Raw genomic sequence first — 15,251 nt, 5'->3', positions numbered from 1 at the left:
AATCACTCGGGGACTATGTATGATGCGATTATAAAGTCTAACACTGGGGTATTGAACATATGGCCTGTCCAGGGCTCGTAACTGATTCATAGGAGATGGCAAGATGGTGAACGTGGTGATGTTTGTCTGACTGAAGCTATCAAGAAATAGAAAGGAAACTGCTAAGGAGTAGGATTATAAGGTGAGGCAAAATAGTGTGGGGGAATGTCGGTGAAGGCAGAGAAAGAGAAGGTGTGGTGCTTTTTACATCTCCCCTCTTCCAAATGCAGCTCAGCAAAAATTGCCGAAGCCATTACATGGAAAGGCAAAGCTGAACAGCCAGTGCTGCTACTGCCACATCTAATGGTGACTGTGAGGGGGTTTGGCAAGAGTTGCAGTATGGAACAGCAATGTTTCAACAAAGGGACAGGGCTGGCAGGGGGAAAAGGAAGAGGGCCAACATGTGGGTTAGGAAACAGCTGGGCTATCATCTGCATCCCACTTTCAGGGGAAAGCTATCCCAGCCTCAGAAGCCAAAGGGGCTAAGGAAGAGTGATGGGGAAAAGGGGTGTGCTGCTGTTGCCACCTACCTCTGTACAGCCACAGAATAGAGAGGGAGAGGGAGTTTGCGGAGAGTGAGGCATGGTGACCTCCCTTCTCCTGTTCTTAGCCCAGAAAGGAAAAGGGATCATGGGAGAACAAAAAGCACCTCTTGGAAGTTTGGGGAAGTCTCTCCATCAGGCCTTCCCCTACTGCTTCTGTGGGAAATGCAAAAGGATTAAGAACTGGCAGTGGGGAGACCTGTGAGAGCCAGGTTTAGACCCACTCTACTTCCCGAGCCAGGACTCAGAACTAGTCGCTAATCCTGGACCACCTCACAAGTTTATTGGTGGTGGTGGGATAGAGGGGAAAGTCTGATGTACCTCTGGTAGATCCTCAGAGACGGGATGGAGAAAGATAGGAAACAGACTGAAAGACAGATTGTAGCCGTGCTTGGCTGCTGAGGCTGGGTGTATGGGGGGAAATGAAGAAAAAGTACTGTATTTACTTGCAAGGAAGGTATCTTATCTCCTACAAGTTCTATATCTTTGTATATGTATATGTGTATATGTATATGTAGAGCCTCTTGTGGCGCAGAGTGGTAAGGCAGCCGTCTGAAAGCTTTGCCCATGAGGCTGGGAGTTCAAGCCCAGCAGCCGGCTCAAGGTTGACTCAGCCTTCCATCCTTCCGAGGTCGGTAAAATGAGTACCCAGCTTGCTGGGGGGTAAACGGTAATGACTGGGGAAGGCACTGGCAAACCACCCCGTATTGAGTCTGCCAAGAAAGCGCTGGAGGGCGTCACCCCAAGGGTCAGACATGACTCGGTGCTTGCACAGGGGATACCTTTACCTTTATATGTATATGTATGTGTGTGTGTGTGTGTGTATATATATAAACTAATTTCTATAGAAATCACACACACACCTTTTTGTCTGGTATCCTACAGGGAAGCACTTAGTCTTAGATATGATTAAATACATGCATGGTGGCTTCTGTGGATTCCCCAGTAAACCTTCACTTCTAGTAATCAATTGCTTTTGTTTGTATTTTGATTAAAATAATTGTTATATGGGATTGCCATGACAATTTAACGAAACATTCATTCTCCATAGAAGAACATCCTAGGGACAATACAAATGTTCAACATCACTCCTTTGCTGTGATAAGCCTACACTACACTCCTTGCAATAAGAGAACAATGCTTAAAATACCTGGAGGGCAAGGAGGTACAGGAAGACAGAAATTTGCAACTCAGGCAATATTTTAGTGATCATCCACCCTACCTGCAATGATATCTCATAAAAATTAACACATCACGCTGTTAGTCAGACCTTCTTTTACAAATCAATATGAACACTGCTGAGACAAATTATGCATCTGAATTACCACATACCCTCCACAAACATTCTTTAGTCTCTTAAATCCAGTCTAAAGCTGTATTTGGGGAAAACAGCAGTGCTCTTCATCATGCTCATGAATATAATACACCACCCAAACTGGTACAACTTGATGAACGATAACAAGGAGATAATGTAGCTTGCCAGTAACATAATAAAACATCTGCCCACATCTACGGAACCCTGAAGACAGATCTTTCTGTTTCATTTGTAAACACCCAAATTCTACTGGTGGCAATGCTGTAGAGCAGGAGTAGTCAAACTGCGGCCCTCCAGATGTCCATGGACATATGGAGGGCCGCAGTTTGACTACCCCTGCTGTAGAGTTGTTCAGAGTAACTCTAAGTGTAAATATAAGGCTATAAAGGAAATGCTTAAATTATCAAAATATTGTTTAAGCGTTAGCTGTGTTACAGCATACATATTCTTACATATCACTTACACTACTGATTTTTTTTAAGTGACAAGCAATTGTGTTCTGATGCCAGTCTTCTATGTATGGCATTAAAGACAATGCCACCACTGGAAAACACATTCTGTAGGTGCAGCCAATCCTAATAATCCTTTCCTAATTTTTCAAGCTCTGGAAAAATTAGTTATATGCAAATTTTAAACAAATCCTTACCACTTAAACAGTCCTTGAGTGTTTTATAAAACTTTCCATATACATACACTGTCCCACAACAGAAAAATGCTGAAATAAGATTCATCAAGAGGTTCAACAGAAACCTGGGAGAAGGCACACCATCTTCATGCCAACATCATTGCCTGGAATTACAGCTTCTCTCAAGACTAAAGAGATCTTGGAGAAAATGGCTGTTTTGGAAGGTAGACTCCATAGCATTATACTCCACTGAGGTCCCTCCATGCACTAAATTCCACCAACTCCCAGTCTCCAGATATTTCCCAACCCAGAGCTGACAACCCTAGTACAGCATCCATAAGTGGAAGAAATATATGCACATAGGATGCATCCTTTTCCACACTCCAGACCATTCTGCCATGGAGATACCATCTACATACATACACTTCCTTCAGGTGTAATCCCTATGAATTGACACATGGACGTAAAGCCGGCAAATTCATGCCCAATTACACTTCATATGGTTTTACAGAACTCACAAATTGCATGAAAATGGTTACAGTTTCTCCCCAGGCTTGAACAAGGCCTTGGGTTTCCCTACTCACTATAGGTGCTAACACCTCACCATGACTCACCCCTTACAGATGCTACTGAATTCAGCCCATCAGATCAATACTTGAGAATAATCCCCATCTATTCTGGATGCATTGATTTCTCTGAGTAGTTATTGCTTCAAACTAGTTTGCTCACAGTAATATCTGCCACTTCTACAGTTCTGAGTTCTGTTGTAACTAAGCATACATTTATCTGCTATACTTCATGCATTGGATGAAGTGGGTTCTGACTCAGGAAAAGTTGTGTTGGAACATACCTTAAAATACAAGTTAAATGTTTCACTTTGCTGGAACTGACAAACACAGCTATGCTTCTGGAATTTTTATTTTTAACAGTGCCTTTAACAGCTTCAAAACATTAGGCTTGAAAGCAAAAGTTAACTACAATTTCACCAGAGATTTCTGTCTTAAAAAACCAGTTTTTACTGCTATTCTGTTTCCCTTTCACACTGATATATTCTCATTCAGAAAGTGGGACAGGGGGGTGGGGCAGGGGGGCGAATTAGAAAATTATAAACAGAATGCTCAGTGCTGCTATAAATGTGCCCATCTAATCTAAGTATAAATAACATAAAGTGCTTAAAAACAAAAAAACATCCTAAGAGAATATTAGTTACTGATTTCTGAGAAACCATTCTTCCAACCCCAGGTTTCAGTGATGTCCTTTCTGATTATATGTATATATTTATATATATGTAAATCATATTAGTTTAATAAGGCTTACTCCAAAGCAGCCATATATAGTGTTGAGCATGTCTGTCTATATACTAATAGGTTTGGCCAGATTGTTGGACACCGTAAAAAACCAACTCTTCATCTTCCATACCTTTTAGACAGGATTGGCACTAGGCCTGACTAGGGTTGCCAGTTCTAGGCTGGGAAATCCCTGGAAATTCCATGGTTGAGTCTGAGAAGGCTGGGTTTGGGGGAGGAGATGTTGACTGAAGTTGTAGTCAAACAGGTTTGATAAATTGGTGTCCCCAATGCTCCAATTAAAGGAAACAACAAGACCGAAAGATCTTTTATTCATCAGCTCAGCAATAAGCTCCCTCAAGGAAAAACAGTGAGACCAAAAGACAGAGAGTAGGCAGGCTCTCTAAAATAAAGCATTTATATTTCTGATTACAATACAATCACATTGCCAATTCCATGGCGACCTCCAGTTCAACCGCCAGTCTCCTGTCCCGACCTCCTGGTCATGTCATACGCAGTTCTTCAGCTAATGTGGGGGAGCAATGAGGGTGTAAGCATGGTGCTGGAAGGCATGGCTTTTATTACATAAAGGAATAAAACGGCTTCTATTCTCTTACCTGTAGTCTTACCTGTAGTCAGTTTATTTGTTCTTTGGTTAGTTAGATACATATGTAACTATATTAGTCACATAAGCTGCTCTGAATACAATAGCCATCTGTACAAAATAGCAACTCAAAATGCTTGAAGCAAATCGAAAAGTGCTCTTGTACTATGCTATTCTCAACTGTACTGATAAGCATTTCTTGAGTCTCAGCAGAAACTCAGACTGTGTCTCTATCATATGACTGAGATGTGAATTATAAAACATACTAAGCTCAGCAGAGAGAGGTCTCAGCCAAACATAATGCCATAGATTCCGCCCCCAGCAGCCATTTTGGTGGGCTCTATTATCAAAGCTGTTGATTTTATGCCTTAAGTGTTAATTCGTTGTGTGATGAGCTTTTAGTTGGATTTTTATTAACATTATGATTTTGTTATTGTATTGCTGTGTTGTTTCAACCAAACCCCATTCTTGCCATCTCAAAATTCTACCTTGAATATTTCCCAAACTGGAGCTAGTAACCCAAAGGGGAAACTGATCTCTGTAGTTGGGAGATGTGTTGTGATTCATGGGGATCTCCCCACCTAGAGGTTGATAAGCCTAGAAAGAGAGAAGGAAGCAAAGAAATGGGAAAAGCTAATGGGACTCTCAGTAAAGGGAAAGAAGAAATCACGAGAGAAGAAAAAATGAGATGCCTCCTGAAAGTTCTTGCAGATTCCTGCCTTTATCAGACCATTAGTCCATTTAGCCTAGCAATACCTACTCTAAATAGTAGTGGATGTTAGGGTCTTAACTTCAGACCACTCACAGCCTTGAGGGAAGGCAGAATAATACTGCACAAACTTGTCAGATCTCAGAAACTAAGCACAGTTGATACTTGGATGGGAGGCCACCAAGGAAGACTCTGCAGAGGCTGGCAATAGTAAACTGCCTTTGATTCTCACTTGAAAGTCCCTTGCTGGGGAAGCCATAAATCAGCTATGATTTGAAAGCACTTCACCCACACATTTCTATTTAACTCTATAAATGCTAGAACTGAACATGGGGGCCTACATGCAAAGCATATGTTCAGGTGTATGGCTGAGGCCAGGGCATGGAAGATCGGATGGCCCTCTGGGAAGACACTGCCAACACATTTTTTATCATCTTGGCTGGTGGCTTAAAAATCCCCCTGGTGCACTGAGTGGTACCCGCATACGTTGGTGGAAGAGGGTGTTAGCTGCCCCCAGAAATTGAACAGAGAATTGTTGTAATGGGGTTCAGCATTTTCTGGAGGGTTTTCACTGTGCAACTTGTCAGTGGGTGGTGGGATATCAATCAATAATTGAACCCTGAGTCACTCAGGGCTAGAGACCTGCCCAGCCCTGCTCTGCAAGGGGGCCCCACCCTGCGGCCTCTCTTGCCCTTTCTTCAGCCCTTTTTAAAATGGCTTCACTCCTAGTATTTTTATAACAATAGTCCATCTCCCCACTATTTCAAAGTAAAAATGGATAACTATCAAGAAGTGTGACCGAAGAACAGGTGACCACTGGAATAGCTGGCTCCTTGAACTAAGAAAGGATAGAGTTGTAGAGCCAATTCAGTAATGTGGAATTACGACTGAAGTCATACACACCCATCAATGCCATTAGTTATATATGGTAAGTAAATATCCTGGTAGAGTTTCTAATTTTTTGCAGTTTCAGACACTGTTCTCATAGAACCTAGTATTACTAAATACTAGGAATCCTTGATTATATTGATAAAACAACTTCCCCCTTTGATCACAATATAACATTTCCAATACTCAAAGCCTGAAAATAGGTTTACATTCCTGAACCTAGTGGTAGCAAGCATACCACAAGTCAAATGAAAAATATAAAGTAACAAACAGGGGACTCATAAGGACCTGGGGAGGGGGGCATCTCATTTTGCCCTGCCCCACTATTTCTTCTTTCCCTTTTCTAGATGCAACCGTAGTACTGTGTCCTTCCCACCCAGCAGTCAAGCTGCTTTAATATTCCCTTATCTTCAGCTTTCTTTGCCTCCCTTGGAAAATGGGAAAACTCTGGGTCAGTTGTGTGCTGTTGGCTACCCAGCCCAGGCACTGTTAGGACTTATGGGGGAGGGCACCTAGTTTTTCCTCCTCACACTATTTCCTCATTTCCTACTGACAAAACCACTATCTTAGTCCCTTTCCTACTCCCTTTCCCTGATCTCTTCTCTACACCTACCCACCCACCACCAGTTTGGTGTAGTGGTTAGGCGTGCAGACTTCTAATCTGGCATGCTGGGTTCGATTCTGCACTCCCCCACATGCAGCCAGCTGGGTGACCTTGGGCTCACCACGGCACTGATAAAACTGTTCTGACAAACCAGTGATATCAGGGCTCTCTCAGCCTCACAGGGTGTCTTTTGTGGGGAGAGAAAAAGGGAAGGCGACTGTAAGCCGCTTTGAGCCTCCTTCGGGTAGAGAAAAGCGGCATGTAAGAACTTTTCTTCTTCTAAACTTTATCTTCATATATTTTTTACTTTAATTATATAATGTCTTTGGAGCATTTTTTGTGGATTCAAAACACCCTACAGCATCCTCCCCCATTTTATCTTCACAATAATCCTGTGAGATAGGTCAAGTTAAAAGTGTGTATTTGGTCCTAGATTACCCAGTGAGTTTCAACAGAAAACTGTATTTCAACTTGGGACCCCCAGATCCTAGTGTGGAACTCACCAATACACAACACTGCCTTTCATGAAGTGGCTACTGTTGAACAGTAGCATGCAGGCAGGGCTAGATGATTCACATAAATCATATGATAGGAAGTTGACTGTTGGCTGCAACTGGACTTAGCCCCAGTCAGTCCTCCCTCAGAGGGCGTAGTAGCTCTGGAAAGAGCCCTGGCTCTCCCTGCCTTTTACTAACAGAAGTCAGGGCTTAAATATAGACAACATTGTAGCTGTATTTGTTCTGGATGATTGAGATTTGCACCCCTGCTGTTTTTCCTCAGCAATTTCCCTACTTTTTCATGTCACTGGGCACTTGCTTATCTGCAAATTAAGTTAAGATCTAACCACTGATGAAGAACCAAGGGAAAAGTATTTTCAGGATTGTTATAAGTTAGTAAGAGATGAGTTAAGCCTTTTTATCCAAACAATGTTCCTTGCAAGTGTTTCCATAGATTTGCATCCTCACAAGGATTGAAAACAACATACAATTCAACCCAAGGATTAGGGAAGAGAACAAGAAAAGTTTCCAACACAGTATTTTTTAAGTACCTTCTTTTCAAGACAGCTTCAAAATTAGTTAAACATTGTTTTGCAGCACCTGTTGGTTTTCATTGCAGCAAACTGCAATCTTTTATTCTAAAACAGCCTTTCTCAACCTTTTTACTGTTGAGAAACCCCTGAAACATTATTCAGGCTTCAAGAAACTCTGGAAGTGATGTCAACAGGCTACAACACCAGAAATGACATCACCCAGACACTCCCACTGAATGTGACATCACACTCTGCCCTCTACTCCCTCAGAAGGAGTCCAGCAGCCTACTCCACCGGGTTGCAAGAGGCATCTGTCACTGTTGCTCAATGTCACACACACAAACCATTGAAGTTATTACAATGAGAGTACTTACCTCTCTGGACTTCAGTCATTACCACATGCAACAAGTCTCAGCTAGCAAGCATTTTTATGACAGGACCCCCCCTCTATACCCCCTCGAAGCCCATAATTGGCCGGGGAGAGGGCAGGTCGACATAACTATATATGGTTATATCACCCAATAATTTTTACAAAATATATAAAAAATTAACTCCCACCAAATCAGTCTACAGTCAAAGCAAGCTGGGGGGAGGAGCCAAAAACAGCATGAGGCTACTTGTTTCTCTTTCTTTTCCAAAACAGGGGGGGGAGGCAGCAGCCTCACAGAGAAAGGAAAGTAGATCCAAGAAGCAAATCACTGCTCAGAGAAGTGTGGGCTTTTGGAGTGAAGTCACATTAAAACAGATCCCAACATGAGGGCAAAAATAAGTCCTGCAAGGGAAGTCTTGCACTGGGAATCAGGCAGTCTTTGAACTGACACCCTGACCAATCAGCAACAGATGGCTTCGCTATGTCAGCGCTGGAGGTGCCAGGAAGGAAGTTAATCTGGAAAAACGCAGAAGATCTACACTTAATACTGGGTTCTCAAAGCTGGGTCCTCAAATATAGCAAGTTATACCCTCCCGGATATCACGTGGGAATGGTAGGGTCATCACAGATCAATCACAGACGTTGCAGAGGGAAAATTTAAAGTGCTAATTATCAGAATGGAAATCGAGTAACATGTAGAAGTGTTTCTTTAAATAGAGATCACCAGGGATAAAAAGTGAAGTGCAGATTCACCCCTTGTCTGCTAAGGGGTATAGAAATACAATAAATTAATAAAGTCTACAGATGGTGGAAGTTTCAACATTCTCCGTTATTTAACAAATAAGGAAATTAAGCAACACTATAATCTTAATATTTAGCTAGTAGAGCCTTAATTTGTCCAAGCTCCAACTGAAAAATAATGCTAATTTTTAAGGACAGTTTACTGTGTTAGAAAATGCCATTTCAAGCTTTGGGTAATTATGTTCATACATGTATGTTCATACATATGTTCATACATAATACATAAAGATGAATCAGGTGAATAAGAAAAAGGACAGGCATTTCTAGAATATTATTTAATTTCTTTTATAGCCTGTCTTTCTCCACAGTGGAGACCCAAAATGGCTAATATGGTTCTCCTCTACTCCATTTTAGCCTGACAACAATCCTGTGAGGTAGGCTAGGCTGAGAATGTATGACTGACATAAAATCATCTAGCAACCTTCTGCGGCTAAATGGGAATCTGAACCTGGGTCCTCCAGATTCTGACACCTGAACCTTTTACACCATACTGACTCTCAAAATATGTCTGAAGACTAACAATTCATGACGCCAGTGAACTAAGCATTACCAATGACTTCAAAGTCACCACTGTTGCTATTAAACATCACATAAAAGTACTCCACATATGGTGAAAAAGTATTTTCTCTCTCAAATGTGTTTGTATGTTTTAGTTGGGATCTTGATATATTACAACCACAGAGGAAGTAGAGTGGGCAGATTGCATGCATTGCAACATCTAAATGAGTCCAAAGTGAAATCCACGACTATTAATTCATAATTTGTTATATATCACCTGTTGCCAAGCCTGAACCTCTGTCTCCAACAGAATTTTCTTTCTCTTAGGCTTGGTATAGATGTCATTAGCAGAGACCTTGAAGCAGCAAAGAAAGTAGTGGTGCTGGCTTTTACATCCCATCTCCTTGCTGTTCAGGAGATAGTGCCCCCCCTTTAAAAGCAAATGAGCTTCCTATTTCATACACTAGCATCTCCTTTCATCACATTTGAATTGTTTATAGGGCAAAGGAACAGGAAGAAGGATGTGTGATCATCTATAAAAATCACACGTACTTAGATTAACATACGAGGCAAATATGAATCTTCTCCTCTTCCAGTTCCTGGAACACCCCAAAGGTAATGAAGATGAGAAGAGTCCAATGGTTAAAAAAAAAACAGGAAAAAATAGAGGAGTTATGAATACACAAAACTTTTCCCAATCTTAACTGTTCTTGATCACCATTCAGCAACTATTAACATTACGGATTTAGTTTCATTGTTGAGAGTTAAAGTTTCAGCCTGGTCCTCCTTGTAAATTAACAGTAATAGACAGATGAAGTATTAAGCTGTTACATTTTCCAAGGAAACCTTATTTGTGGCACAGTTAAAACCAACAAAGTTTAATTCTGGGCATAAAATGTTGTGAGTGTGCACACTTCAACAGATACAAAGTGAATATGTATACAAAAGGTTATACTCAAAATCAAGCTTTGATGGTCCTTAAAGGTGCCACTGGACTCAAATTTTGTTGTTGCTTCAAACCAACATGGCTACTTATTTGAATCTTATTTGAACTAGGTAATTTGTCCTCTAAAAGTAAATGCTGGTCTCTAGAGAAAGTGATAGCATAGCAATATCAACACAAAGTTAATATAGGGCAGTGTTTTTGGGTGTTGTTGTTTTTTTAAATCTCTGTGGTTCAATAATATATTTATTATTACTAGAAAATCATGGGTTCTATTTTTCTTATATGGAAGTTCATTGTCTACTTCTGTCCCATGCCCTTTGAAGCAAAATACAGTTTTATGACCCAACATAAAATTTTTATTCAATGAGTAATGTTCCATCAGACTCTTCCATCAACAATAGAATGAAACACTTCAACAGGAAACAAGAAGCCTATCCTAATAGTGCTGAAAAGCAGTTATTTTGTGTAACTTAACCACACAGGTGTTTTGAGCATTGTATCCTGACTACTGATGATGCAATTTAACAGCACAGTTGTACAATTACAAACTAAAGAAGCTCTGTTTTTCCAAAAATGAATAGTACATTACACTTGTTTCAATCAACACATTTTAATAAAGAAAAATTGTTATTTGTACAGTGCAAAGACAGTAAATTTACACTTATGATTCAGTTGTATGTTATTGAAAATTACAAGTCCAAAGAGACAGACATTATATGGTGAATATCTGCAGTACATATTTTATCAGTATTCCCTTCCTATATCATTAACAATTTGGTCTCAGCCCTCAAGGCAAGGCAAGGAATATTATTCCCAAGAAACAATGCATCACCAGTAACTGCTTATTTCCAAACAAACTCTCTGAAATAAGTTTCAGAGGGTAACCATGCTAGTCCACAGTAGAACAGCTAGATTTGAGTCCAGGAGCACCCTAGAGACCAACAAGATTTTGGTTGAGCTTTCAAGAATCAAAGCTCCCTTTGTCAGATGCCAGTTGGAATAGAGATCTTGGGAGTTCTCAAAAGACAAAAGGCAACTCTCCAACATCACTTTCTATGAACAACTATCCTCAGCTCCCAATCAGGTATACCAAAAACAACTGAACAGGATTACAAAAAATTTACTCTGCATAAATCTATATGAACACACTACAATAACCCTGACCATGCATTTTGTTAATCTTGTGCCCAAAACACACAAGCCTGGCAAACTGGGATGTCCTACTGTTTCAGGCATAGGTACCATCAATGCAGAGGTGTCTGTGTATGCGGACTCTATTCTCAGACCCTCTCTATGCCATTAATGCCCCAGTTACACACAACATGCTGCATACTTCCTGGGAAAAATGTGTTAACAATCTTCCAGAAAACACCAGGGATGTACCGGAGATTTATTAATGTTATTTTCATCATTTGAACAGATGAGAAAGTAGAACTGGGGAAAATTCATGAGGTTTTAAGCAATTCCCATCACATGATCAATGTGACTATGAAACAATCTACATAAGTACATTTGATAGACACCATAGTGCAAATGCACAATGTTAATATAAAATACTTTAAAACTGTGATTGCCAAACATATCTACAGCATCAGCCACCATCCTAAATACATAAAACTAACCATCTACAGACAAACCCTACACTTCAGTTGCATCTGTTCTAATCCCTCAGAGTTTCACCTGCAAGATCTACAACAGACATTTCTACAATTGCAATAACCTGATACAGTAAGGAAACAGACCAATATCAACCATACCATCTCAAGTTCATTCACTTGTTCATCTTCCGATAATATATATGCCATCAAATGCCAACAATGCCCTTCCACTGCCTACATCTGACAAATAGGTATGTCCCTATGCAAAAAATGGACAAAAACCCAACATTAACAACCATAGGACTTAAAAACCAATGGGAGAATATTTTGATCTTCCACTGCTGACCCAGAAGGGGCAAATCCTCAGAGAAGCTTCAAGGAGAGATACATCTTAAAAGAGTAACAGATATACAATGGCTTGAGGGGACCCTGAGATGTATCCTAAATGCATTATATTGCACACTAACAAGGAAATGCAAGAGGAACATTTCTCTGCAAAGCTCAAATGTGTCCAAAAGTCCTTATGCAAATTTCACTGTGCTTCTTGAGATGCACTGGTTTTTAATTCTACTGCTTGCTACTTTTCTATTTCCCCTCTGAATGTGTGTACAATTTGTCAATTAAGATGAAGTGGACTCTAATTCATAAACACTTTTGGCAAGATAAGACTTTTACCAGGAAATAATCCCCACTTAGTTGAATAAGCTTTATTTTCACATAACTGTGTTTCGGGTGGGGTTGCCAGGACCCCCTTGCCACCAGTAGGGCAGTGGTCCCCAACCCCCAGTCTGGAGATCAGTACCGGTCCATAGATCAGTCGGTACCGGGCCGCGGCTCCTCCTTGTCCTCCCCCCTAGCTGCTGTCTCGGGAGCTGCCCTGTCACTCTGCCGCCAGCTCACCTTTAGTGCTCTCCGGCAGCCGCCATGCCTGGGGCTCCCCCTCACGATGGCACTGCACAGCTGCTGCTGGCAGAACCCCCCCCCCCCAGCAGGTGGCGGGAAGTCAGTGGTGCAAGCAGGAAAGCAAGTGGAGCAGGGGCTCAGGCAGCAGCGGTGATGTCCCTCAGCAAAAGACTCCCCCCCCCCCGGGCCTCAGTAAAATTGTCATGCGTTGACCGGTCCCCGGTGATAAAAAGGTTGGGGACCACTGCAGTAGGGGATGGCGGGTAGGGATACCAGATCCAAGTTGGGAAACTCCTGGAGATTTGAGAATGGAGCCTGAGAGGAACAGGGAATTCAGTGAAGTATAATGCCATAGATTCCACCCTCCAAAACATCCAAAGGAACTGAATTACTGGAAATGAGCTGTAATTCAAGGGGATCCCTAGATCCCACCTGGAAGATGGCACCCCTTATTTAAGATTAGCAAATCAAGTAGAATTTAAAGATATCACCAGCAGGCTTTCCGCAGGGCCTGTAAGACGAAGCTCTTCCGCCAGGCATATGGTTGAGGCCAGGGCAGCTCTCCCACTAATCCATCAGAGGATCCCCTCCAATATTGAGAACTCTAACATCGAGATCATTGTTAGATCTATTGTATTGGTGCCACCCTCTTCTGAATATTATTCTCCCCACCAGGCTGAACTTGGGGGGAAGTCAGGTAACTAAGATCAGAATTGTGACCACCGCCGCTTATATGTTATATGTAACTTGTTGCTGATGTTAATTGGGGTTTTTATGGGGATTTTATTGTGTTTTAACTGTTTATGTTGTAAACCACCCTGAGACCTATTTGGAGAAGGGTGGTCTAAAAATTAAATAATAATAGTAATAATAATAAAGATCAACTTATTTATCTTTTAAACATGGCTTACATTACTGTTTTAGTCTACTCCATTTTATCCATCTAGGAAGACTGAGAGAGTACGGCTGGCCACATTCAGACAACAAAGCCCTGTGGCACAACAGGGTATGAACATGGATTTCCAGAATCCAGCCCAACGCTCTAGCCTCATTCCACACTGGCTCCTAGAGAAAAGACGGTATAACAGAGATGACAAAGAAGCTTTCCCTTTTTCTCAGTACTTTTTGAGCCCTGCAGGCACTCTCCCTATACAACTACATCACTGTTAAACCCTCTATGGAGAGCAATTCGCATGGGAGGAAAACCGACCACCTTCCTAACCCGGACCTGTCCTGATTGTGTTGTAGCCAATCCACTGCCTCACACGGATTTTAAAAGAAAAGAGCAAATTGGGGAGGGGGGAGGGGGCGCGCCAGCACTTTTTCCCTTTCATGCTAACAAAAGGCAGCCTTCACAAAGAGCTCGCCACAAAGCCAGCCTGGCTGACGAGTCCAGAGAGATAAGGACTGTGCTACGGGGGCAGCGGAGCAAGGCGGCTCACCGACCTCATGCCGGGGAAGCGCCGGAGAGAGACCGGGATGCCTCCACGCCTTCTCCCCCCGCCCCAAGGGCCGCGATTCCTCTTCCTGGCGGGGCTGGCGAGGCGCGGTCGCCTCCTGGGAGCCGGTCCCGCGGGGGGTGGGGGGCCGCTGAGCACGAGTCGCCCCGCCGAACTTGAGGCGAGGGCGCCACTCAGTACCAGCCAGAGCCACGAGCGACATTTTCCCTCGCCATCGCCACCTCCAAAGGAGGGAAGGAGGGGGGAGAGAGCTCTATTTGCACGACTTTCACAAACACGGAAAGCCTCGCACTTTTCGAGGAGCGGCGCCAAGGAAGCCGCGTTCACACGGAGTCTCACCTCCCCCTCCCCCCGCACGCGCCCGCCTTTGTTCAGAAGCCTCCCACAGTCTTCAAGAGAAAAAGGGGCTCAGAGACGGAAGGGGCGCGCGGATGGGCGGCTGCAAAAGCCCACGACTCCCGAATAAGTGGGGACGCCGCTTCGAAAGGCTTGGGGGGGGGCAGTGGGTCTTGGAGTTACACACACATCCCACTCACCTGCACGGAAGAGGAGGGCGGCGTAGAGCAAGCAGAGCAGCGGCGGCGACTCCATGGCGAGGCGAGCAACCGTCGGCGGCCAGCGAGGCACCAGCAGCTCCCGAGTGAGTAATTCCCAACGGACACTCTCCGCCTCCTCCTCCTCCTCCTTCCCCGCACAGCCCAGCAGGTGAAACGGCCGTCACTTCCGCCCGGGCCCGGCCCGCCGCCCTCTCAGCTGTAAGTTCTACACAGAAAGAGGGAGGGGGAAGAACCGGCCAACTCCAGCTCAAGGACAGATTCGGCTCACACCCCGCACCGGCAGAGAAACTCCCAGCCCGCCGACTCCGAGGAAACACCAGGGAGGCAAACACGCCCCACTCACCACCCACGGAGCGCGCACTCCTGCTTCATGGAAAGAAAAGAAAAACAACAACATCGGGATAAGGATTTTAGGCGTGCGAATGCACAGCGCTTACTCCGGATCGAATGTGGCCACTGCAACTTTTCTTGACTAG

The 15,251-nt window shown here is 43.2% G+C and overlaps 1 protein-coding gene across 2 annotated transcripts in view; it reads right to left on the bottom strand.

Moving 5' to 3' along the window:
- Nucleotides 1-14,991, bottom strand: part of CXADR (CXADR cell adhesion molecule) — a 54,710-nt gene extending 39,719 nt beyond the window's left edge. For both annotated transcript variants that reach the window (XM_077342423.1, XM_077342422.1), the window contains exon 1: nucleotides 14,755-14,991. In XM_077342423.1, the coding sequence (XP_077198538.1) occupies nucleotides 14,755-14,809 (55 nt within the window). In that variant the 5' untranslated portion in view covers nucleotides 14,810-14,991. The remainder of the gene's footprint in view (nucleotides 1-14,754) is intronic.
- Nucleotides 14,992-15,251: the final 260 nt, after the last annotated feature.

Source organism: Paroedura picta, chromosome 6 (assembly GCF_049243985.1).
Source record: "Paroedura picta isolate Pp20150507F chromosome 6, Ppicta_v3.0, whole genome shotgun sequence".
Classification (NCBI taxonomy): domain Eukaryota; kingdom Metazoa; phylum Chordata; class Lepidosauria; order Squamata; family Gekkonidae; genus Paroedura; species Paroedura picta.
This window is presented reverse-complemented; position numbering and strand designations above follow the sequence as displayed.